Source organism: Enhydra lutris, unplaced genomic scaffold, assembly GCF_002288905.1.
Source record: "Enhydra lutris kenyoni isolate GAN:26980312 unplaced genomic scaffold, ASM228890v2 scaffoldscaffold44, whole genome shotgun sequence".
Classification (NCBI taxonomy): Eukaryota; Metazoa; Chordata; class Mammalia; order Carnivora; family Mustelidae; genus Enhydra; species Enhydra lutris.
In genome coordinates, this window is record NW_019154128.1 from 15360948 (window position 1) to 15385294 (window position 24347).

The 24347-nt window shown below is 41.3% G+C and overlaps 2 protein-coding genes across 4 annotated transcripts in view; one reads left to right on the forward strand and one right to left on the reverse strand.

Annotated features, from left to right (window-relative positions):
• Positions 1-5092, reverse strand: part of LOC111155938 (cytochrome c oxidase assembly factor 5) — a 7298-nt gene extending 2206 nt beyond the window's left edge. Inside the window, exon 1 of the mRNA XM_022516422.1 lies at positions 4890-5092. Within this exon, the coding sequence (XP_022372130.1) occupies positions 4890-4988 (99 nt within the window). The 5' untranslated portion in view covers positions 4989-5092. The remainder of the gene's footprint in view (positions 1-4889) is intronic.
• Positions 5093-5153: 61 nt separating this feature from the next.
• Positions 5154-23914, forward strand: LOC111155947 (unc-50 inner nuclear membrane RNA binding protein). Of its 3 annotated transcripts, none has more exons than XM_022516429.1 (6): positions 5154-5285; positions 6430-6713; positions 7661-7781; positions 21841-21980; positions 22068-22169; positions 23680-23914. In XM_022516429.1, the coding sequence occupies exons 2-6, from the start codon at positions 6434-6436 to the stop codon at positions 23814-23816; spliced, it is 780 nt and encodes a 259-aa protein (XP_022372137.1). In that variant the 5' UTR covers positions 5154-5285; positions 6430-6433; the 3' UTR covers positions 23817-23914. The 3 variants fall into 3 exon arrangements, with proteins under 3 accessions (XP_022372137.1, XP_022372136.1, XP_022372138.1); XM_022516428.1 differs by lacking the exon at positions 5154-5285 and adding an exon at positions 5319-6330; XM_022516430.1 differs by lacking the exon at positions 5154-5285 and adding an exon at positions 6306-6330 and having other exon boundaries at positions 6408-6713.
• The last annotated feature ends 433 nt before the right edge of the window (positions 23915-24347 follow it).

The following is a 24347-nucleotide window of genomic DNA, read 5'->3' on the forward strand; positions in this document are numbered from 1 at the left end:
ACCTCCAACACATCCCTGCATTTTCACACCCCAATACCCCATATAGCCAAGTTCTCTAGTCTGAGAAGCACAACCTAATGGAACTAGAAGAGGAAAGGGAAATATTAGCAGAATTTACATATTTGTGAGAGATCTCCCTGGGCCTGATGTGGAATGAACTCCTCCTTAAACAGGGGAAGTTCAAAAGGAGGTTAAGAAGAAAAATGGACTAAGCCATTCCCTTTCTGCCATCATCAGAACACTGCTACAAGAACACAGGAGAAATGTTTATTTCTGATTCTTAAGTAATAGAACTTTTTAAACTATGACTTAAAAATTAGACTTGACTAACAATCGCAAAACTAGATAAGAGCTAAAATTTAGTATTTTTTTTCAAGGTAAATATGGAATAAAAATGATATTAAAATATTTTGAACAAATACACTGCTGTACATATAAAGTAACACAACAGCAGTATGTTGGAGCTTGGAAGCATCTACAAATAATATATTTCATGATTCAGAGAGGCAAGATTAAAATTGAATTGCAGCAAAATTTCTTTTTGGATGTCCTATCCTGCTAAGTTACCTATACACTAAACCCTAACTTATTTAAAACAAAACAAAACTCAGACTGGTCTTAGATCAGTTAAAGGGAGGTTAAAAAAATAAATCCTAGATACTCCTGCCTAGACAGGGCTTTTACTTTTTTGTTATTTTGTCCTGCCTAGACCAGCCTTTTAAAAAAAACAGGTAGCAAAGAAGGTGTATGTGTGCAAATGCTGCCTGGCAGTGTGGGCACATCACAGAGCAGAGTGCCAGGGGGGTCTGGTGGGGACAGGGGCAGCTGCTAAAGGGATCTGGTTCCCAGGAATGCAAATATATAAAGCAACATCTGGAAAAAGAAGTCTGAACATAAGTGTTCTGAATTACCTGGGGTTGAATGACGCCAAACTGTGGAATGCAATTTGTGAAGGAAAAAGAATCAAAACCTTAACATTACTATTTTCATTAAAGAAATAAAATACATACTGCTTATAAACAGCCTTATGCAGTGTCTGACAGTATCAATGAAAATAATGAAACCTTCCTACTCAAGGTGAGTTTCAGTGTAAAATGAGTAAGGCGATTTTGCCTGAGAATAAAAATGACCCTGTTCAGTGTTAATTTTAAAAGCTCACCAGCCAGAATTGGGTGCCCTAAAATCAGAACATTTTTAGTGTGGTACTGAATACCAGATGTTAATAAGGAACCTACAATACTTAAATAGAGACATCTGGTGCATTTATGCACCAGGAAAAATGTAACCCCAATTTCACCTGCTTTTCATCATCAGGGATTTCCCTTCAAGCGGATTCTGACACCTCAACCCCACCTCTGCACCCACTCCTCCAAACATTTATTTTGCAAGTGCCAGTCCCACTTCTAGTTTTTAACTGTGAAAAATGCTCCAGGAACCACATCTGTGGCATTCCAGATCCCCTGGAATCTTAGGTTCTTGATTTTAATGGTCCCCTACCATTAAAGTGAATCTCAAAAGTTAATCAGAACAGAGTAAGTAGCAGGCTTCCTTGCACTATGTTCCTCCCCCAAACTCTGTCATGACATGCTGAGGGGATGTGTGTTGCCTACATGAATGATGTGAGAGCAGGTAAGAGTGAATAAAACTATACAAAAGACGAGAACTATAAAGTGACGTTTCCCCAAACTGTATCTAAGATGCCATCTTTTTCATAAGCTTTTAAGCCATACCGCCACCTGCCTGTGGGAAGATCCATCTACAAACACCAAATCTAAGAGAGAGAGGTTAATTCATCCTCCTTCACCTTTACACCAAATGGCAGACTGCTAGCTGTCCCTTAACCTTTAACTCTTCAAGTGGGGCATATGGCTGGGCTAGATTTCCCAGCCACCCTTGCAGCGAGGTGTGGTCCTATGACTAAGTTCCAGCCAAAGGAACTGAAATGTAAAACTTTGGGGTTGGTCCTCAAGGGCAACTGGCTGCCCCCCTTCCTCACTTCACACCACTATGTCATAGGCAATCTTGAATCAGGAGTGTGAAAATAACATCCTGCATTCCATCACCGCACCTAAAACCACAAGATCAACAGTGTCTGGGTCTACAGAAGGCTGAGAGGAGCTGCCCAGGCCCCACTTGTAGGCACACACAAGAGCAAAATAGAAAATTTTCTATCTTGTTTAAGGCAATGTTATTTTGGGTTTCTGTAATACATACCTGAACCTATACCCCAACCAATACACTCCCAGGCTTATTTGCCTTCTGAGGTCAAGATCAGTGATTCCTAAACATGACCATGCCCAAGAATAAACATGGGATATTTGTATGGGGTGGGGGAGGGGTACTGGAACCTATACTTCTAAGCTCTCTGCCCCCATCTCCAGGTAATTCTGATGAAGTCAGAAGATCTGGGAGCTTGCTAATGAAGCACAAAGGAGATAACCTGTGACTGAGGTTCCTTGGACATGGTTTCAATCTTTTTGATCTTCCAGGAGTTATAAAATCCTAAGAAGTCTATCCAAGAGCTATCTTTTGAATTTGCTTGTTTCTTGCTTCTCTCTAGCCCCACTAGGGTAAACATCCTTATCATTACCCTGAGTTTCTCCGAGGTCCTGCAGTTCTTCACTATTTCCATTGCAGCACCTGTATTGAATTCCTCCCTAGAGTGAGGTTGAGCAGCTTTTCCGGTGGGTTAAAGACTCGCAAGGAGAGACTACAGCATCCAACTGCCAAAAGATCAGATTAATTTCTTCATACAGAGCAGACACAGACCTCAGCAGCATGTCCAGTGGTCTTCAAAGTCTCTAGGAGGGGAGTGGTAGGCTGTAGACGCCAGTGACACCATCTGAGAAGATGGAATATTGTCCCAGATCTGCAAAACTCAGTATTTTGCCTCAGTACTGCCCTCTGAAGTCAGGGTGAATTTAACACAACTTAAACACACTCCCACTTAAGGTACTTTTTATAAATATCATTTTCTCCTATGTGACCAACATCAATTAGGTCACACACTCAACTGAGTAAAGCAAAGTCTGTGCCATGTGTTCTAGTCATTATTTTGCCTAGTTTTCTAACTTTCCAGAGATCTAATTTCCATGTAGGAGGGAATGTATCCCAATCATCTGTGTGTCCCCAGTTAGAGCTTGGCACTTAAATGTGTGCTAAATAAATTATTATTTATTTTTAATTTTTATTATTTTTGATATTTATTACATTTATGTTATGTATATTTATTTTATATTTATTATTTTCAGTATTTATTATTATTTATTTATATATAACAAAGCAGCTCGGTATCCTTCTTGCCCTCAGTATCCTCCTCCACTTCTAGAGTTTCTTTCCTCAGTCCCACTGTGTTCTTTATTCTCTTGATTGCTTATCTCCATGGCCTTCCTGATGTTGAATGTCAGGAGAAACCAGGGCCCTCACTCTAATACACAAGGGCTTTTACACATGACAACCTTCTTCTCAAGCCTTCTGTCACATTCCCTATCCCCCTGGTCCAATAGGGCACTAGCTTCTGGTCACATCTCCCTGACTTGCCCATGCTGTTCTTTCAGCCTCTCCCCTCAACCACCACATTCTCCACTCTTACATGACAACCTACTACTCAACATTTAAGACTTAGATCAAATGTCCCCCTGCTCTGTGAGAAATTTCTAAATTTCCAAGCAAAATAAGTTGCTCTCCATTGGGCTCCCACAGCATTTTGTGCCTAAGTCTAATCATTAAATATTTACTAAATGCTTACACAGCCTGTACTGCAGGAATTTAGCCCCTTGCATATCTGTCCTTCCCATCAGACTGAGCTCATGTAGCATAGTGACTGTAACTGACTCGTCTTGGTATCACCAAGGCCTGGCATCATGCCTGCCACTCACCAGGCATTACTAAGAGCTGACTGAATACTTGCACCAGTGAAGCAGCAGATTGGAAACAGCCCTGTACAGGTAGGTAGGAAGACAAGGCACCTCAGTTTCCTCATCTGTGTGTGAAAGACTAGAGAACCTCTTAAATTCATAACAACTCAAATTTTATAACAAATGGGGCAGCCCGTCTGGCTGACTGCTACAATCAGTGAACCAAATGTAAATCATGAATCAGTAGAAACACTGATAAAGCTTTACGATGCATGTCCATGTTGGGCTAGTTGTCTTTCCTTCGAAATAAGAGCAAACTTCTGAAATTACATCTCCAAGTGCAAAAAAATAATTGCACACAACTGATTGCCCTCTCATCAGGCCTTGGTAATTGGAAAAGGCACATGCGTTTCAGTTGGACTCTAAGCTAGAACCCAGAACCCCAGGCAACTTTGGACCTTATTGCTTGCCACTCTGCACTCAGATTGAGAAGACATGGTTGTAGTGCGGAGAGAGCGTAGTGGAAGCAAGAGACAAAACAGTAGAAAAATGGAGCTGCTTCGTTTACAACTTATCCAAGAATGTATACAACTTCGACTCAGAAATTCTAATCAAGAGAAAGTAAATATTCAGCCACAACTGAACGGAGAAATGAGAAACTACTAGTCAATACAGTGTACCAGGTTGATGTAATTCCCTTAGATTCTCATTTTCTAGCACGCAAGAAACCGGCCTTACTCTCCTTTTTATCCCCAAAACCTAGCAGAGTAGGAGGCAACATTTAATAAATGTTTCTTGAACTGAAATGGTTTATCTTTACAAAGACCCAAAGGGGAGGTCCAATTTAACACAATTTAAATTGTGTCCAATTTAACACAGCTGAAACTCCCCCACCATATTTTCACAAGTTCCCTAAATTGGCGCCTTGATCTACGTCTCCTGAGAGCCACCGCAAGCTGAGCCGGGGACGTCGGCCGGGCCCTGCTTCCCCGGTTCTGGCGTCTTATCGCCCTGGGCGCCCGGCCGCGCTACCTTGAGCACACAGTCCGACTGCAGCAGACATGCGCCCAGGTCCTCCTTCACACCCGCGCACGCGCCGCCCTCCGGCTTGTCCTCGTAATACCGGGGCATGACTGCACCTGCCGCCCCACCGGCCGAGACAGGCTTCGGTCCACCAACGGCTGTCACCCGGCTGGGGCGCGGATGGAAGGAACCGGAAGTCGGCAGCAACAACTTCCGGCGGGTTCCCGGCATACTACGGAACCGAAAGGCCGCGCGCGCGGCGGAAGTGGACGCACGGGACGCGTCACGTCCCCAGTGCTGGCTACGTTGCGGGAAGGGAAGTTGGCCCGGCGGCTGCTGGGCTTGGTTGCTGGGCGGAGGTGGTGGGCTAGCTTGGGTCCCTTGGAGGCCTCAGCGGGGCTCCAGGTGAGACCTGAGGACCGCTCCGTCCGTGCGCGGCTCCGGCTCGCCCGGCGCCTTTTCCTCCCGCCCCTCACGGCCAGACAAAGCCCACGGCCCTGGAGTGATCATAGCCGGGTCCGGCTGCTCGGCGGGCGGTAGGGTTGCGGGTATATCAAGGACGCCCAGTTACACTTGAATTTCACGTAGACCACGGACAACGTTTTAGTGTATGTCCGACACAGTGTTTCGGACATGCTTATACTAAAAATTATACCTGTATCGGAGATTCGAATGTAACTGGGCGACCTGTGTCTTTATTTGCTAAATATGGCAACCTCACCCGCAGCCCCGGGTAGATGAGGAGCCTCTGGGCTCGGAGAGGCGCTGCTTGGCGTCAGGGAGGCCTGGGAGGTAGAGGGTGTGGAGCGGGGAAGTGGGCTGCGGGTTCGTGAGGGCTGGGTGGTAACCTGCTCTCACGGGGCTGCAGATTGATTCCACCGGACTCCCACGCCGCCATTCCCTCTGCTGAACTATTCAGGGAGTAAAACGCCATGGGCTCGAGTTTTGTTTTTATATCCCATTCCAGTGAAAGAGTTGCCTGATGGTCTTGCACTGATGGACCTGTGTGAATAGGCCTTTTATTTTACCTCGTTGGTAACATTGTTTCTAATGGACTTTTAAAACGGATTCTCTTAACGATTTGATGATTAAGAGCAGGGGATTTTGGCTCCATAGCCATCTCTGTGCTCATGAAGGAGTCACTTTACCTCCTAGTGATTTTCTTTCTCTCTCCTTCCTTCCCCTTTCCCGTCTCTCTCTGCTTCCCAACCCCTGACCCGTGCTGCCTCCCCCCTCCCTCCTGCTTAACAGTAACTACCTGGGTGGGCTGCCTGAGGAGAGAAGTGAAGTGTGGGAAACTTAGGGACCCTGTAGAAGCGCTATGAAGGTTCAGAAGGTTGTGGTGCTCCCCTTGCTTGAAGTGCAGTGGGCAGTTCTTGAGCCCCCAAATAAGCCTCAGAACCACCTTCATTAGTTTTTGACCCCTCTTACCAAGGATTGTGGCAGAAAGGTAAGATGACCTCCCTCCTAAATATCTCACAAGAGGGTTGTTGGTAGCCAATAGTTTCTCAAGATTACTTGTAAAAGAATTTTTTTTTCTTCCATCTAGGAAGATGTTACCAAGTATTTCAGTGAATTCCTCAATGCAGGGGAACGGAGTGTTGAACTCCAGGGATGCAGCAAGACACACAGCTGGAGCAAAACGCTACAAATACCTGAGAAGACTTTTTCGTTTTCGGCAGATGGACTTTGAGTTTGCTGCATGGCAGATGCTCTACCTATTTACTTCCCCACAGAGAGTTTACAGAAATTTTCATTATCGAAAGCAGACAAAGGATCAGTGGGCCAGAGATGACCCTGCTTTCTTGGTCCTGTTAAGTATTTGGCTCTGTGGTAAGTGTTAGTTTATCTACAGTAGAGTTGAAGAACAAACTGAGTGGTGGTTTTAGAAGATTTTATTTTTTTATTTGAGAGAGAGCGCGAGTGAGCACAAGTGTGCACAATAAGGGGAAGGGCAGAGGGAGAAGGAGAACCGGTTCCATGCTGAGCAGGGAGCCCCACGCAGGGCTTGATCCCAGGACCCCAAGCCGAAGATTAACCGACTGAGCCACCCAGGTGCCCCCAAACTGAGTGTTTTAGATTGTACTTGTCATTTGCAGAATCGCGGATCAGAATTTGGGATATTTGAAGCTGTTTCTTCCTTTCTGAAGCCTCAAAAATCTCACAGGAAAGAATGTTATATTCTTTCTGGTTCTAAAGGTCCCAAGCAGATGCCAGAGTAAATTGTTCCCCCAGATCTTTGAAAAGCAGAGGACAGAGTCACTCTGTGTGTTTTAAATGCTATGATAAGTAAGTTGATACTAAATGCAAACTTACTGTGAAAAGGAATATCGGGATGGGAGATTGCATTTCACAGGCAAATCTAGAGTGAGTTCTAAAAGTACTGATGTGAACTTGAGAAAGTACTTTTAAATTCTCCAATACTGTAGTGAGAGAGTCCCAACCACCTTTACAGTGTAAATGTGTAAGAATTTTTTCACCTTTCCCTGACTTAAGTATGTGAGTGCCTATTCAGAACTGCTGGTCTTTTAAATGTTGGGACTCCCCTGGGGAACCACAGACGGGCATCCATAGTAAACTACAGTTAGTTCAGTAGCCATTCTGTGTTTCAGGGTAGTCTGCTTTTTTCAATTCTATATACATATAACACATCTTTGGGGTTTTGTTTACATGACTGTCTCCTCCATTACACATGTGGGCATCTGGAGGGCGGGATTTGCCCCGCCCATATCCCCAGAACCTAGCAGAACCTAGATTTATCATGCAAATCTTTCTTTCAGTGTCCACTATAGGATTTGGCTTTGTCCTGGACATGGGATTTTTTGCGACGATAAAGCTGCTCCTTTGGGTTGTTTTCATAGATTGTGTAGGCGTTGGTCTTCTCATATCAACTTTAATGTGGTAAGTACTATAACTTTGGTTTTTCAAGTGCCACTGTAGAGCCTGCATTTGCTTCCATTAGAGATACAGTAGCTGATGAAAATTGAAACCAGTAACATGAACTGAAAGCATGAGTTAAATTTTTTTTATTATTGAAGTTTAGTTGACATACAATTTTATATTAGTTTCAGGTGTATCGCACAGTGATTTGACAGTTACATACATTATGAAATGTTCATCAAGATAAGTATAGTTACCACTTGTCACCATACAGTGTTGTTACATTATTGACAGTATTCCTTGTAATGAACTTTCTCTGTGTCTGATTTACTTTGTAACTAGAAGTTTGTACCTCTGAATCCCCTCTACCTAATACCGCCCATTCCTTCAACTCCATCTCGTCTACCAGTTTGTTCTTTATATTTATGAACCTGTTTCTGTTTTTTGTTCATTTTGTTTTTTAGATCTGCATGTAAGTGAAATGATACGGTATTTGTCTTTTCTGACATATTTCGTATATGATTATACCCTCTAGTTGTCACTGATGGCAAGATCTCATTCTTTTCTTGACCAAGTAATTTTCCATCGTGTGTGTGTGTGCGTGTATGTATAATACATATATATGCCATTTCTTCTTTATCTATTCAACTATTGCTGGGTACTAAGATTGCTTCCATATTTTGCTCAATGTTGCAGTAGACATAGGGGTGCATATAACTTTTTAAATTAGTGTTTTCATTTCCCTTGGATAAACACCCAGTACTGGTACTGCAGGATCATCAGGTATTTCTCATTTTAATTTTTTGATATACCTCCATACTATTTTTCACAGTGGTTGCTCCAGATTATATTCCCACCAGCAGTGCACAAGGGTTGTCTTTTCTGCACATCCTTGGCAACACTGGTTTTCCCTTGTCTTTTTGATACTAGCCATTCTGACCAGTATAAGGTGGTATCTCATTGTACTTTTGATTTCCGTTTCCCTGATGGTGAGTGATGCTGAGCATCTTCTTATGGGTCAGTTGGCCATTTGTATGTCTTCTTTGAAAAACTGTCTGCTCTGTTCCTCTGCCCATTTTTTAATTGGATATTTTTTTTTTGGTGTTGTATAAGTTTATATTTTGGATTCTAACCCCTTATTAAATGTATCACTTGCAAATCTCTTCTCGTTTCACTTGGTTGCCTTTTTATTTTGTTCGTGATTTCCTTTGCTATGCAAAGCTTTTTAATTTGGTGTAGTCCCAATAGTTCATTTTTGCTTTTGTTTACCTTGCCTGAGGAGACAGATCCATAGAAATGTTGCTGAGGCCAATGTCCAAAAGATTACTGCTTATGTTTTCTTTTAGGAGTTTTATGGCTTCATGTCTCATATGTAGTTCTTTAATCCATTTTGAATTTATTTTTGTGTATGGTGTAAGAAAGTGGTCCATTTTCATTCTTTTGGATGTAACTGTCCAGTTTTTCCAACACCATTTATTGAAGAGACTGTCTTCCCCATTGTATATGGTGTTCTCCTTTGTCATAGGTTGACCGTGTAAGTGTTAGTCTATTTCTTGGGTCTATATCCAGTTCATTGATCTGTCTGGTTTTGTTTTGTGTGGGTTTTTTGTTGTTGTTTTTTTAGAGAGCATGAGAGCAAGCAGGGGTGAGGGGGCAGAGGGAGAGAGAGAATCTTAAGCAGGCTCCAGTGCCCAGCATGAAGCCCAATAAGGGACCTGATCTCATGGACCCTGAGATCCTGAGGTAAAATCAAGAGTCGGACACTTGAACCGACTGAGCCACCCAGGCACTCCTGATCTGTTTTTGTGCCAGTACCATACTGTCTTGATCACTACAGCTTTGTAGTATATCTTGGCATCTGGATTGTGATGCATTTAGCTTTTTCTTTCTCAAGATTGCATTGGCTATTTGGGGTCTTTTGAGGTTCCATACAGATTTTAGAGTTCTTTGTTTTAGTTCTCTAAAAAATGTTATTGGTGTTTTGATAGGGATTGTATTGAATCTGTAGGTTGCTTTCAGTATTATAGACATTTTAATGATATTGGTTCTAAAAATCCATGATCATGGAGTATCTTTCTTTGGGTTGTGTCCTCTTTGATTTCTTTCATTACTGTCTTGGATTTTTTAGAGTAAAGGTTTTTTATCTCCTTGGTTAAATTTATTCCTAGGTTTTTGGGGTTTTTTGATGCAATTGTAAATGGAATAATTTTCTTAGTTTCACTTTCTGCTGCTTCATTATTAGTGTATTGAAACACAACAGATTTCTGTATATTAATTTTATGTCCTGTAACTTCATTGAATTCATTGAATGGTTTTAATATTTTTTGGTGAAGTCTTTCAGATTTTCTGTATAGAGTATCATGTCACCTGCAAATAGTGATAGTTGTATTTCTTCCTTACCAATTTAGATGCCTTTTATTTCTTTTGTTTGTCTGATTGCCATGGCTAGGACTTCCAGTGCTATGTTAAGTAACAGTGGTGAGAGTGTATGTTCTTGTTTTGTTTCTGATCCTAGAAGAAAAGCGTTCAGCCTTTCACCATTGAGTGTGTTGTTAGCTGTGGGTTTTTCATATATGGCCTGCATTGTTAGCTACATTCCCTCCCAACCTATTTTATTGAGAATTTTCATCGTGAACTAATGTTGAATTTTGTTAGATGCTTTTTCTGCATCTGTTGACATGATCCTGTGATTTTTATCCTACATTTTGTTAACGTATCGCATTGATTGATTTGCACATATTGAGCCATCCTTCCATCCCTGGAATAAATCCCATTTCATCAAGTGGAAAATCCTTTTAATGTATTACTGAATTTGGTTTACTAATACTTTGTTGAGTGTTTTTGGATCTTTATACATCAAGGATATTAGCCTGTACTTTTCCTTTTTTTGAAATGTGTGTCTGATTTTGGTACCAGGGTAATGCTGGCCTGATAGAAAATTGATTGATAGCAAAGGTAAAGCCAGCTCAGGTGTTCTGAGAAATTGGAAGAGAGTTTAGTGTCACAAAACAAATATCAGTGTTAAAGCTGCAAGTGTTCTACCTGTGATCTTCTACCCATTCTGTGGGTTCCATTCCTTGCCCCAAGTGTTACTTAAGTCTCTTCTCCCCCATGTATAAGGTCCTCACTTTATATAAACAGTTCTGATACCAAACATTAGTACATTTTGACCACTAGTCAGAGCCCTTAAAGATGTTCTTTTGGAGATACCCAGCTTTCTTGTCTTTTTTTTTATTATGCCCTTGTCAGAGGTCACCAGTCCATAATGGTAGAACTTTTGGAATTGTTCTACCAAGGCCTGCAAAGGTGAAATCTTCCTAGTATCCATCTTTTTGAGACTTTCTAGAAGACCTTGGATTAAGGAAGGCACTTGAGATTTTACTCCTCCATGTTGCCTCCTGTATCCTCAAAACTAGTATCTCATCAGAAAGACTGCCTGCTTCTGTGTTTGCACTGCCCTCTGAATCTAAAACTAACTTTTCTCAGATGGATTTAAAAATGTTTAGGTAATAATCTCCATTAAATCTCTGGAGGGAAGTAGTCTTTCTAAGATATCAGGGATTTTTCTCTCAGCCTCTGAACCTGGGGAAGGTATCTGGGATCCCTTCTCCGGGGTAAGGAGAACAGCCTCTAATAAGGCTGATAGGAAAACTTGAATGTGGAGCTGAAGATAATCACTTCAAAACCACCTGCAACTACAGTGAGAGGAAGAGCTGTCATTTAGGATTATGTATGGGGGAGTCATTTTAAACTTTCTAGGGAACAATGGATTTCACAGGGCATTGTTTTATATAACACTTAAATCCTTGTTAATTATCACAAAGAAAGCTCCATGGTGGCTCAGAGGCTAGGAATTGGCCTGTTTGGGGGTGAAGGGGGTAGAAGGCTGCAGCCTTGATTGATTGAAAATTTTTCTTCCTCTTCTGTATTTTCCAATAGTTTCCAATAGTATTCAGAAGAATAGATGTTAACTCTGTTTTAAATATTTGTTAGAATTCACCTGTGAAACCACCTGGTCCTGGACTTTTATTTGTTGGGAGTATTTTGATTACCAATTCAAATTCATTACTTATAATAATATGTGTATTCAGATTTTATATTTCTTCCTGATTCAGTTTTGGAAGATTGTATATTTCTAGGAATTTATCCATTTCTTCTTGGTTGTCTAATTTGTTGTCCTATAACTTTTTATAGTAATCTGTTGTAATCCTTTGTATTTCTGTGGTGTCGGTTGTTACTTCTCTTTCATTTCTGGTTTTACTTACTTGAGTTCTGTCTCTTTTTCTTCTCTGGCTGTGTGTTTTATCAATTTTGTTTATCTTTTCAAAGAACCAGCTTTTGGTTTTGTTGATTTTTCTATTGTTTTTTTCAGTTCCTATTTCATTTCTTTTTACTCTGATTTTTATTACTTTCTTACTTCTGTTACCTTTAGGTTTTGCTTGTCATCTTTTCTCATACTTAGGTGTAAAGTTAGATTACTTGAAATTTTTGTTGTTGTTTTTTTTTGAGGTATGCCTGTTAGAACTTCCCTCTTGGAACTGCTTTTGCTGTGTCCCAAACATTTTTGGAACATTGTGTTTCCATTTTCATTTGTCTCAAGGTATTTTTTTATTTCCTCTTTGGTTTTGTTGTTGTATTTTTTTGTTGTTTTGTTGTATTTTAGTAGCAGGTTGTTTAGCCTTCACATGTTTATGGTTTTTCCAGTTTTGTTTTGTTTTGTTTTGTAATTGATTTCTAGTTTCATACCATGTAGTTGGAAAAGATCCTTGATATGATTTCAGTCTTACTAAAGTTACTGAGATTTGTTTTATGGCCTCAAATGTGATCTGTTCTGGAGAGCATTTTATATGCACTTGAAAAGATTGTGTATTCTGCTCTTTTTGGATGGAATATTCTGTGTATATGCATCTGATAGGTTGTCTAAAGCTACTCCTTCCATATTGATTTTGTCTGGATGATCTGTCCATTGATGTAAGTGGGTTGTTAAGGTCCCCTATTTTGTATTACTATCAATTTAAGATTTTATTTATTTGACAGAGATCACAAGTAGGCAGAGAGTTAGGTGGTGGTGTTAGGGGAAGCAGGCTCCTTGCTGAGCAGAGAGCCGGATTTGGGGCTTGATCCCAGGACCCTGAGATCATGACCTGAGCCGAAGGCAGAGGCTTAACCCATTGAGTCACCCAATTGCCCCTATTACTATCAATTTCTGTATTTATGTCTGTTAGTATTTGCCTTATGTATTTGGGTGTTCCTGTGTTGGGTACATAGATATTTATAATTGTTGCATTCTTTTGTTGGATGGAACCCTTTATCATTATGTAGTGCCTTGTTTTGGCTCTTGTTACAGTGTTTTGAAGCATATTTCATGTGAAAGAAGTATTGCTACCCTGAGAAGTAATACCTACCTATTTCTTTTTTGGGGGGGTGGGGGGCTTCCATCTGCATAGAGTATCTTTTTTTTCCACCCCTTCACTTTCAGTCTGTATATGTGTATGGGTTTGAAGTGAGTCTTGCTGTCAGCATATAGCTGGGTCTTGTTATCTTATCCATTCAGTCGTCATATGTCTTTTTTTTTAAGTTTTTATTTTAATTCCTATCATAAATTGTTACATTGGTTTCAGGTGTATGGAATAGTCATTAAACACTTACATAAATCACCCGTCACCCTATGCTCATCATAAGTGCACTCCATAATCCCTGTCACTTACTTCACCACCCCCATCTCCCCTCTGGTAACCCTCAGTTTGTTCTAATTAAGTCTTTTTCTTAATTTGTCTCTTATTTTTTTTCCTTTGCTTGTTTTGCTTCATAAATTCCACACGAGTGAAATCATATGTTGTCTTTCTCTGACCTTTTTCTATTAGGATTATACTCTCCAGCTCCATCCATATTGTTGCAAATGACAAGATTTCATTCTTTTTTATGGCTGAATAATATTCCGTTATAGATGCCACATCTTCTTTATCCATCCATCAGTCCATGGACACTGAGCTACTTCCATATCTTAACTGTTATAAATAATGCTGCTATAAACATAAGGGTGTATGTATCCCTTTAAATTAGTGTTCTTGTATTCTTTTGGTAAATACCCAGTAGTGCAGTTGCTGGATGGTAGGGAAGCTCTATTTTTAACTTTCTGAGGAACCACCACACTATTTTCCAGAGTAGCTGCACAAGTTTGCATCCTGCCAGCAATGGACAAGGGTTCCTTTTTCTCCACACCTGTCCCTTTTTCTCCACACCAACACCTGTTGTTTCTTGTGTTGTTGATTTTAGCCATTCTCACAGGTGTGAGGTGATACCTCATTGTCGTTTTGACGTGCATTTCCCTGATGATGAGTGATGTTGAGCATCTTCTCATGTGTCTGTTGGCCATCTGGATGTCTTCTTTGGAAAAATGCCTGTTCATGTTTTTGGCCCATTTTTTAATTGGATTATTGGTTTTTTGGGTGTTGAGTTTTATGAATTCTTTATATATTTTGGATACTAGTCCTTTATCAGGTAGATCATTTGCAACTATCACCCATTCGGTAGGTTTCCTTTTAGATTTGTTTTTTCCTTTGCTATGCAGAAGCATCTTATTTTGATGTAGTCCCAGTAGTTTATTTTTGCTTTTGTTTCTCTTGCCTCAGGAGACCTATCTAGAAAGAAGTTGCTATGGCCATTGTCAAACAAGTTACTGCCGGTGTTTTCTAGGACTTTTATGGTATTAGGTTTTAACATTTAGGCCTTTAATACATTTTGAATTTATTTTTGTGGTATAAGAAAGTGGTCCAGTTTCATTTTTCTACATGTAGCTGTCCAGTTTTCCCAACACCATTTGTAGAAGAGATTGTCTTTTTTTCTGGTTTTGTCAAAGATTGACCATATAATTCTGGGTTCATTTCTGGGTTTTCTGTTGTGTTCCATTGGTCTATGTGTCTATTTTTTTTTTTTAAGATTTTATTCATTTATTTGACAGAGAGATCACAAGTAGGCAGAGAGGCAGGCTCCCCGCTGAGCAGAGAGCCTGATGCAGGTCTCGATCCCAGGACCCCAGGATCATGACCTGAGCCAAATGCAGAGACTTAACCCACTGAGCCACCCAGATGCCCTATGTGTCTGTTTTTGTGCCAGTGTCCTACTGTGTTCATCAGTACAGTTTTGTAGTATAACTTGAAATCTGGAATAGTAATACCTCCCAGCTTTGTTTTTCTTTTTTCAGATGGCTTTGGCTATTCAGGGTCTCTTGTGGCTCCATACAAATTTTTGGATTGTTTGTTCCAGTTTTGTAAAAAAATGCTATTGGTGTTTTGATAGAGATTGCATTAAATGTGTAGGTTGCTTTGTTATGAATGAAAATAGTGTGAGTATTTTAACAATATTTGTTCTTCCAGTCCATGAGCATGGAATATATTTCCATTTCTTTGTGTTGTCTTCAATTTCTTTTATCCGTGTTTTGTAGTTTTCACAATACAGGTCTTTCATCTCTTTGATTCCTAGGGATTTTGCAGATGGGTTTCCTTAATTTCTCTTTCTGCGACTTCATTATTGGTGTATAATTTCTGTACATTGACTTTGTATCCTGCAACTTTACTGAATTCATTTATCAGTTCTAGCAGTTTTTTGGGGGAGTCTTTCAGGTTTTCTATATATAGTATCAACTCATCTGCAAATAGTGAAAGTTTTACTTCTTTGTTACCAGTTTGGTTGCCTTTTATTTCTTTCTGTTGCTTGATTGCTGTGGCTAGACTTCTAGTTCACCCTGTCTTTTGATTGGAGCATTTAGACCATTTACATTGAAAGTAGTTATTGGTAGGTATGTACTTACTCTTGTTAGTTTTTTGCTTGTTTTTGTAGTTCTCCTGTTCCTTTTCTTTTCTTCCTTGTAATTGATGACATTTTTTTAGTGTTATGCTTGGATTCTTTTCTCTGTTTTTTGTGTATCTATTATAGGTTTTGGTTTGTGCTTACTGTGAGGTTCATATATAACATTCTATGTATATAGCAGTTTCTAGTAAGTTGATGGTCACTTAAGTTGGAACACATTCTAAAACCACTACATTTTTATGCCCCCTCCATGTTTTTTGTCATATTTTACAATTATTTTTCTAAGTCTTTTAACTAATTTTTTAGATATAATTGGTTTTACTGCTTTTGTCTTTTAAGCTTCATGCTAACTTTATAAGTGAGTGATCTACTCCCTTTATTATATATTTGCTTTTACTTGTGAAATTTTTTTCTTCACATTTTTCTTTTAATTTGGCTTTTTTTTCTTGCATAAGAAGATCCTTCTAATATTTCAAGGACAGTTTAGTGGTGGTGAACTCTTTAGCTTTTGTTTGTCTGAGAAACTCTCTCTCCTTCAGTTCTGAATGTTAACCTTGCTAGATTGAGTATTCTTGGTTGTAGGTGTTTTCCTTTCAGCACTTTGGATTTATCATGTCACTTCCTTCTGGCCTGCAACGTTCTATTGAGAAATCAGTTGAGTGCTTTATTGGCCTTCCTTGTGTTTTCTCTTGCTGCATTAAGATTCTATCTTTAATATTTGACATTTTAATTATTATTTGCACTGGTGTGAGCCTTCATGGGTTCATTTTGTTTAGGGTTCTCTATGTTCCTGGACCTGGATGTCTGTCTCCTTCCCCTGGTTAGAGAAGTTTCTAGCAATTATTTCTTCAAGTAAGTTTTCTGCCCTTCTCTGTTCTCCTTCTGGGATCACCATAATGAAAATGTTAATATGCTTGAAATTGTCCCCAAGACTCAATCTGTCCTTATTTTTGTTTTTAATTCTTGTTTCTTTTTGTTGTTCAGTTTGGTTGCTTTCCATTTCCTGCCTTCCAGATTGCTCGTCCATTCTTCTGTGTCCTTTAATCTGCTGCTGTTTCTCTCTAGTGTCGTTTTCATTTCAGTTGCTGTCTTCTTCAGCTCTGCTTGGCTCTTAGATTTTCTGTCTTTTCACCCTCTCTTCTTCTAAGTCTGCTGAGCTTCTTGAGCACTACTTTGAACCGTTTGTCAGGTACGCTGTTTATCTTGTCCCTTCACTTGAAGTATATTCCTCCGCCTCCTTATTTTGTTTTACTTTCTATATTTGTTTCTGTGAACTAGGCGGGATGGCTACTTCTCCTCTTGAAGGAATGGTCCTGTTTAGGACTGTCCCATACAGACTGTGGATGCCTGTTGGCCTTGGCCGGCTGGAGCTGTAGTGGGCATGGGCTGGAGGGGGCTCTCTGGGTGTCCCACACCAGGTGTACCCTAGTGGGACATCTGAAGCTGAAGTGGGCGGGAGCTGGGGCTGTCCTGGGGCACTCTGCATGGGGATGGCCCTGATGGAATAGCTGGAGTCGAAGTGGGCTCAGGCTGGGGTTCCCAGGGCGCTCTACACAGTGGGGACCTTGGTAGGAGAATTGGAGCTAAAGTTGCTGTATGCTAGGGGTGTGGGGCTCACTTAAGTACTGGCTAGTTAAGGCATCTATACCCTGTTCCAGTCTGAGTGATCAGGCGAGGTGGAGGGGCCATAAGCAGTGGTGCTTACTGGCTCATTTGGCCTCAGAATGTGTTCCCATAGGCCTTGGCCAATTGGCTGAGGGTTTTTTGTTTTTTTATTCTAGTTGTCTTTTAAGCCACTGCTTTTTTGTGTATGCCTTAGTGGGGCTTGGGCTGATGTGGGCTAGGGTCCCAGGGTTTACTGAAGTGGCAGGCTGGCGGGGTGGCCACGTCCCACTCCCATCTGTGCTGTCAGTGTTGGGCTTGGGAGAGAGAGGAAACATACACTGTGGCACTTGCCAGCCCTCCGACTACTGGAGACCAGTTCCTCAGGTCCCAGCTGTTTGGCAGATGCTCAAGGGCTGGTTCCTTTGAATTCTAGTTGCCCTTTGAAACTGAGGCTTTTTTCCATCCCTTCACGTGTTAGAATCTATTCCTGGTTCCTTGGTTCTGTCCCTCCCCACTGCAGTTGGCATGTCAGGGGTGGGGTTTCTGTTGTTACTGGGTCTCCATCTCTCCTATTCTGTGTGGTCCCTCTGTCCTTTGTTGTGCAGAAGCTGTTCAGTCAGCCCTCAGTTCTTTTTCCGGAGGAATTACTCTGTATGTTGGTATAGATTTGGTTTGTCCATGGAGGGGAATTCAGGGTCCTCCTCCATCACCATCTTGAATCCTGTCTCCTGAAAGCATCACTTTTGATTGCCAAGATTATTATAACTTGCCCTCCCTAAGTCACTGTTTATATCAGAAAATACTTTAAGGGATGGTCTGTATTGTCAAAGTGTAGCAAATAAGTGAACTGAAATAACAAAGTCTGGTTTTTGCGAAATTGTTATGCAGTTAGCCAAGTCTGCTTGTCCAGATGATGGCATGGTTTTTCCTGTATTTGTCAGTGGGTCACTTCTAGGTGTTTGAGCTATAGCGGGTTATTTCATGGCATCTTACTTTGAATATCAGACATTAAATGAAGAACATTTGAAAAAGGATTTGTTAAACCTTCGGTGCCTTCTTGCCGCGGCACAGGTTTTATTGAACAGTTATGCAGGCTCACTTCTGGGTTTGGTTTAACGACGGTAGTGTACTGAGTGGAAGTGTTTAATTCCAGCATTTGGTTTTTCCATTTTCTCATAGATGCAGGCTCTTACATGGTTCGCATGCCAGATGAGGGGACTGGATGTGTCAAGTGAGCTCATAAAAGGCCGGTGGTTGAGTAGGGGTCATGGTCATTGTGCATCAGAGAAAACACTATGGAAATTTTAATCACAGAGAGGTCTAGGTTCGAATGCCAGCTCATTTAGTGTAACTCTTAGTCCCGATATCTTTTATAAAATGGAGTTATCTAATTTGTAAGGTATTTGAAAAGATTGTGGTGTGAAAAGTACCTGGTATATAGGAAGTGCTCAGTAAATAGTGGCTGTTAATATTTTTTTTTTATTTTATTTATTTGACAGGGATCACAAGTAGGCAGAGAGGCAGGCAGAGAGAGAAGGGGAGGCAGGCTTCCTCCTGAGCAGAGAGCCCGATGCAGGGCTCAATCCCAGGACCCTGGGATCATGACCTGAGCTGAAGGCAGAGGCTTTAACCCTCTGGGCCACCCAGGCGCCCCAGTGGCTGTTAATATTTTAAACAAATCCTGAGACTATAACTCTGATGATACCAATGTATTGTTTCCATTTGTAACTCCTTAGAGTTTTGTATGTGGTTGGTAGGCAGTAAATGCTACGTGTCATTAATTTGGAATTCTAAAATCTGGCTTAAGACTACTACTAACTAATATAAATTACATATTCATTATCAAAAACATGGCGTATGAAATAATTTCAGTAAATAAGGCTTTCAGAGGAATCGGTTATAGCAGGTGTTCTACCGTGAATGCATTGACTCTGGAGGGCCACAGAGACCAAGTCATTCTGGAGTTCAGCAGCTTTAGTGTGAGTCCGTATTACAGTTTCAGTTAAATAGAAAGGGACTCTGAGGGCGCCTAGGTGGTATAGTTGGTTAAGTATCCAACTCCTGATCTCAGCTCAGGTCTTGATTTCAGTCTTGAGTTCAAGCCCAACACTGAACATGGAGCCTACTTATTTAAAAAAAAAAAAAAAGAAGAAGAAGAAAAGAAAGGAAGGGACTGACTTGGTATATTTCTCAAAAGCTACATTGTGTTGCATTGTGTTATGAATTGTGTTAGAAATGATGACATGGGGGCGCCTGGGTGGCTCAGTGGGTTAAAGTCTCTCCTTCAGCTCAGGTCATGATCCCAGGGTCCTGGGATCGAGCCCCGCATCAGGCTCTCTGCTCAGCAGGGAGCCTGCTTCCTCTTCTGTCTGCCTCTCTGCCTACTTTTGATCTCTCTCTCTGTCAAATAAATAAATAAAATCTTAAAAAAAAAAAAAAAGAAATGGTGACATGTGGTTGCTGTCATCCTAGAGGTGCCACAGGAACCAGCAGGAGGAGATCTCAGGGGAAGATGGGACCATTGATTCCTAGTACCAAATGCATAGGCATGGCAGTCAGAAGCAGCATACCAGGTCTGGTAGTACAGGGTGACACTCACCAGCTCGGGAAGATAGGGGACTGTAGAATTTGGCCTTTAGTGCACTTCAGAAAAAAGAATTGGACTTCATCGCATAGCTTGCATGTGCTGGTTGGGGAATGGAAGAGAGGTGGAGAACTTGGAGGCTTTGCGGTAAGGAAGTAGCAGATTCACACTGGAAGGAAAATCCAGTCTGTGGCTACAAAGGAGCTGAAGCTGGATACAACTGTGGAGTCTGCACAAGAGGAGAGCAGGCCCAGACAGCACGGTGAGCCAGGAAGAGAGGAGAGAGATGGATCAGAGAGCATCTGTGAGAATTGGGTATGATGAGGGTAGGGAAGAGTGGCAGGTGCCGATGAAGCATTCCATGTTAGACGTGCTGAGTTCTGGTGGCTTGAGGATTTTAGTGGAAATGAAGGTAGACTCGGGTAGAGGACTCTGACCCTGCCACAGTCTGGGCCAAGAAGAGGACAGGACTGGCATCATTAATATGGAGGTGGGAGGTGAAAACCACAGATGTCTTGAGCTCTCCCAGAAGGAGTATCTGTTCTAGAGGGAGGACAGAAGTGCCCATGTACAGAATAAGCAAAGGGGTGGGAGCGGCACAGAATGGGAGCTCTTGGGTAGTGAACGGAATGCTTGTTCTGTTCTTTTAATGGCACATGTTCTTGGCTAAAGTGGAAGATATTTTGCTAAGTTAAGAGTTTGTTCAAACAAAGCTATATTAGTTGGATATTTTGTTAACTGTACAGACCTGTTTTATTAGTACCGTACTATGTTCTGTCCCTTGTTTTTTCTTTTTATTTCCATGGTAGGCATAGCATTTTAACTGTACCCTTGAAAAGAAATCACACACATGAAAGTCCACTGAATTTCTGCAGTTGTGTTTTTAATACAAATGATCCTTTTTGTTATTACCCTTTGAAGGTGTAATTTTCTTTTACATGGGTATTTTACTTCTCATTCACTCATCATTTAACTGAACTCATAGGTCATGTTGTAGAACACTGACAGAAGCTTGAAGAATTATTCTTAGGGCTAGGTACATCACGGGCACGCTTCCCTGTTTCCACATCTTTTAATGGAGAGGTGAGCTATTTGGTGTTAGGACTTGGACCTATTCTGTATCTAGTTCATTCCTTGTGAGGGAGGGGTCTTACTCAGGCCCATGGCCTTAAATACCATATACACATGGATGAGTTTGTATCTCCATCTTCGACCTCTTCTCTAAATTCCAGACTGTACTTCTTACTCCATGTTAACGGGCATCTTCAGCATGACACATCCAAATCCAATCTCTGCACTGCCTACAGCGTTCTTTCTGCAGCTGTGCCCACAGTGGCTCATGGCAGCTCAGTCTTCCATTGGTTTCAGGCAGAAATCTCTCAGTCACCCTTGACTGCTCATTTTCCCCACGTCACCACCTCCACTACTACCATCCTTGCTCACCTTTTTCCCAGTAGCCTCCCAATTGGTGTCTCTGTTTCCCCTCTTGTCCCTGTAGTCTGTTCTCAGATCAACAGTCACAGGAACTATGTTAAAACAGTGAGTCAGACACCCTGCTGGGAACTCCAGTGACTCCTTATTTCATCGAGAATAAAAGCCCAAAGGTCTTAAATGGCCATAGGCGCCAGAAGATCTGGCTCCTGCTTCATTTCCTGCTACTTTTCTCACTTGTTCCAGGCACACTGGTCTCCTCACCCATGCCTCAAACAAGCCAGGTCCCCTGCCACCTCCTCTGTACTCGTCCACCTCTGCCACTTCTGTGTTTGGACTCCCCTCTGCCTGAATGCTCTGCCCCAGGTAATTCCCATCCCTCCCCTTGGGTCTTGACCCAGATGTTACCTTCATAGGACTATCCTATTTAATCCTGCATTTCAACTTTGTATTTTCTGTCCTTCTTTATTGCTTGATTTTTCTCCATCATGCCATCTGATGACTCCAGCTAGGCTGAAGGCAGAGATCTGTTTTGTTCACCTCTTGGTCTCCAGTATCTTGAGGAATGCTTGGTACACAGAAGGTAGTCAGTAAATATTTACGGAATTAACATTATTGTATTGTGAAAGAAATTTTAACTTTGCTCTTCAGGTTTATCTCGAACAAGTACTTAGTGAAGCGGCAAAGCAGAGACTACGATGTGGAGTGGGGTTATGCCTTCGATGTGCATCTGAATGCTTTTTATCCTCTCTTAGTCATTCTGCATTTTATCCAGCTCTTCTTCATTAACCGTAAGTAGTGTTGCTTCTTACACTATCATCAAAAAGTCACCATTGTATGCACTAAAAAGAGATTCAGTGTACACATCTCTTTTGCAGATGTTATCCTGACGGACACATTTATTGGCTATTTTGTTGGAAATACCTTGTGGTTGGTGGCAGTGGGCTATTATATCTACGTAACCTTTCTAGGATACAGTGGTAAGTCATGAATGGTTGTGGTTGACTGAAAACGGGGGCGGGGGGAGGGGTGCTGTAATAGTAACGTAAGTAGCTTACTTTCAGATGAAGGCACAGAAATTTTAATTTGTCCAGTCATTCAGCTAGAAAGTGGCATGGCTGGTGTATAACAAATTTTGTAATTTTAAGGAGCCGTGTTAAACCATATTGATATCTCCAAGTTACTTGCAGGAACACACGACCCACTTCCTTTTGTCCCTGGCTTTCTGGTTCTGGGTGCCAGTGGCCAGTTAGGGTGGGACATGGGCTGGGTCCAACGTATGGTCGCATAGCTAAACGAACCTTTACAAACCTTTGTCAAGGTGTTAAAACCTTTGCCTCACTTTGTTTTTATGATCACTGTGTGGTTCTACAGATGGTCACAATTCAGGCCCAACCTTTACTGCTAAACCCTTCTAGAAGTTTCTTTTTCTTAGTATGAATGAGAAACCTTTATATTAATTCAGCTTGTCCTTTCTTTTCACTCTGGAGGGTCAGGACCTCACTGTAAATACACACTCTGGTGCACAAATACAACTCCTCTATTCAGAGGTGTTCCCAGCCCCAGATGCTAGCCACTCTGCCCGGGACCATGTAAGCCCCTCAAGTTGTAATACTTTTCTGGACACGGGGAGTCCGTTCTCTAATTCAGAGGAGGTGTTTTTGACATACTATGTTCAGGTTTTTATGAATTTTCACTTATTTTGAGAAAGCTCTAAATTGTGATTAGCATACTACAACATGGTGGTTTCTCTAATGGATTTGGATCACTCATTTGGTAACTCCCTATAATTAAATTGAGTACAGCTCGGCTTCTGTTTGGCGACTTTCTAGAAAATAAATATTTAGGTTAGAATGCATGTGGTAGGGACCCACTAAGTAGTGACCAAGAAGAAAACCTGGATCTTTGGAGACAGATTATTTTAAAAATTTATTTAAAGTAGGCTCCGTACCCAATGTGGGGCTTGAACTTAATGACCCCTAAGCTCAAGAATTGCATGTTGTACTGATGGAGCCAGGCAGGAACTCAAGGGACAGATTTTATATTTGGGAGTTTTGTTCTTTCCTGAAGCCTGGGACACTTACTAGTTGATCTCATGTAAAGGGGAGGTGTTATGCTTCCAGTATTGGGAAATCTCAAAGAGCTAAAAGTTGGACTTGTAGAGGCTTCTGAGGCAGTCTCCTGTGTAAATCCACCACTGTTCAGTATTTCATGACATCTGTCCCTTACTCTTCACCTCTCAAGTTCCGAATCTGCTGCTCACTCAGCCTTCGTGCTGAACTAACCTCTCAGCCTGGGTTCTCGGGCGCAGCTGTGATGCAGCAGCCACACCCATGAGCAGGGTGCAGAGCGGAGTCGGCCTTGAGAGCAGTGGCTCGCGGATTCAGAACACGCGGTGCTTCTTGGCCCCACCTGTCGTAGTAAGCACTTTCAGAAAATTCATGAGGTAGATTTCCTTTTTTTAAAAAAACTGATTTGTTTCTTTTCCAGCATTGCCATTTTTGAAAAATACAGTAATTCTTCTTTATCCATTTGCGCCTCTCATTCTGCTCTACGGCCTGTCCCTGGCACTAGGATGGAACTTCACCCACACACTGTGCTCCTTCTACAAGTACAGAGTAAAATGAAGGCACTGGGAGACTATGCCATCTTACCTGTGCCATAGGCAGAGTTGGTGAGGGGATGATTTCTTCCAAAACTTGTAAATAAACTGTCTTTGCAGATATCTTCAGGGTGTAAAGTTCGCAAATTTGAGTAAGTATATAATGTTAACGCTATTGTCAAATACATTCCTTAAAACTACTAAAAGGTACATTTCTATAATAAATATTTTTTAAAGAAAAATCATTTGGAGAACTTGATAATCAGTTCCTGACAGGGTTCATAGTCTGGCCTCATTTCTAATGGGCTGTATTTTCAACATTTGCCTAGTACAAGCCTCCCTGACCTGTAATGTAACTCAAAGACGAATCACTGCACTACAGACCATAAGATCATTTACATTTTTCTATACAAAGGAAATGCCAAACAAAATATCTTCAGTTGAACAGGCTACTGCCACGGGCATAATAGACAAGTGAACACTTGCATAACACTGGTCATCCCTGTCTCAACATGAAGGCTCTTTTTCTTTCTTTGAAGACCTCTCCAAAACCCAC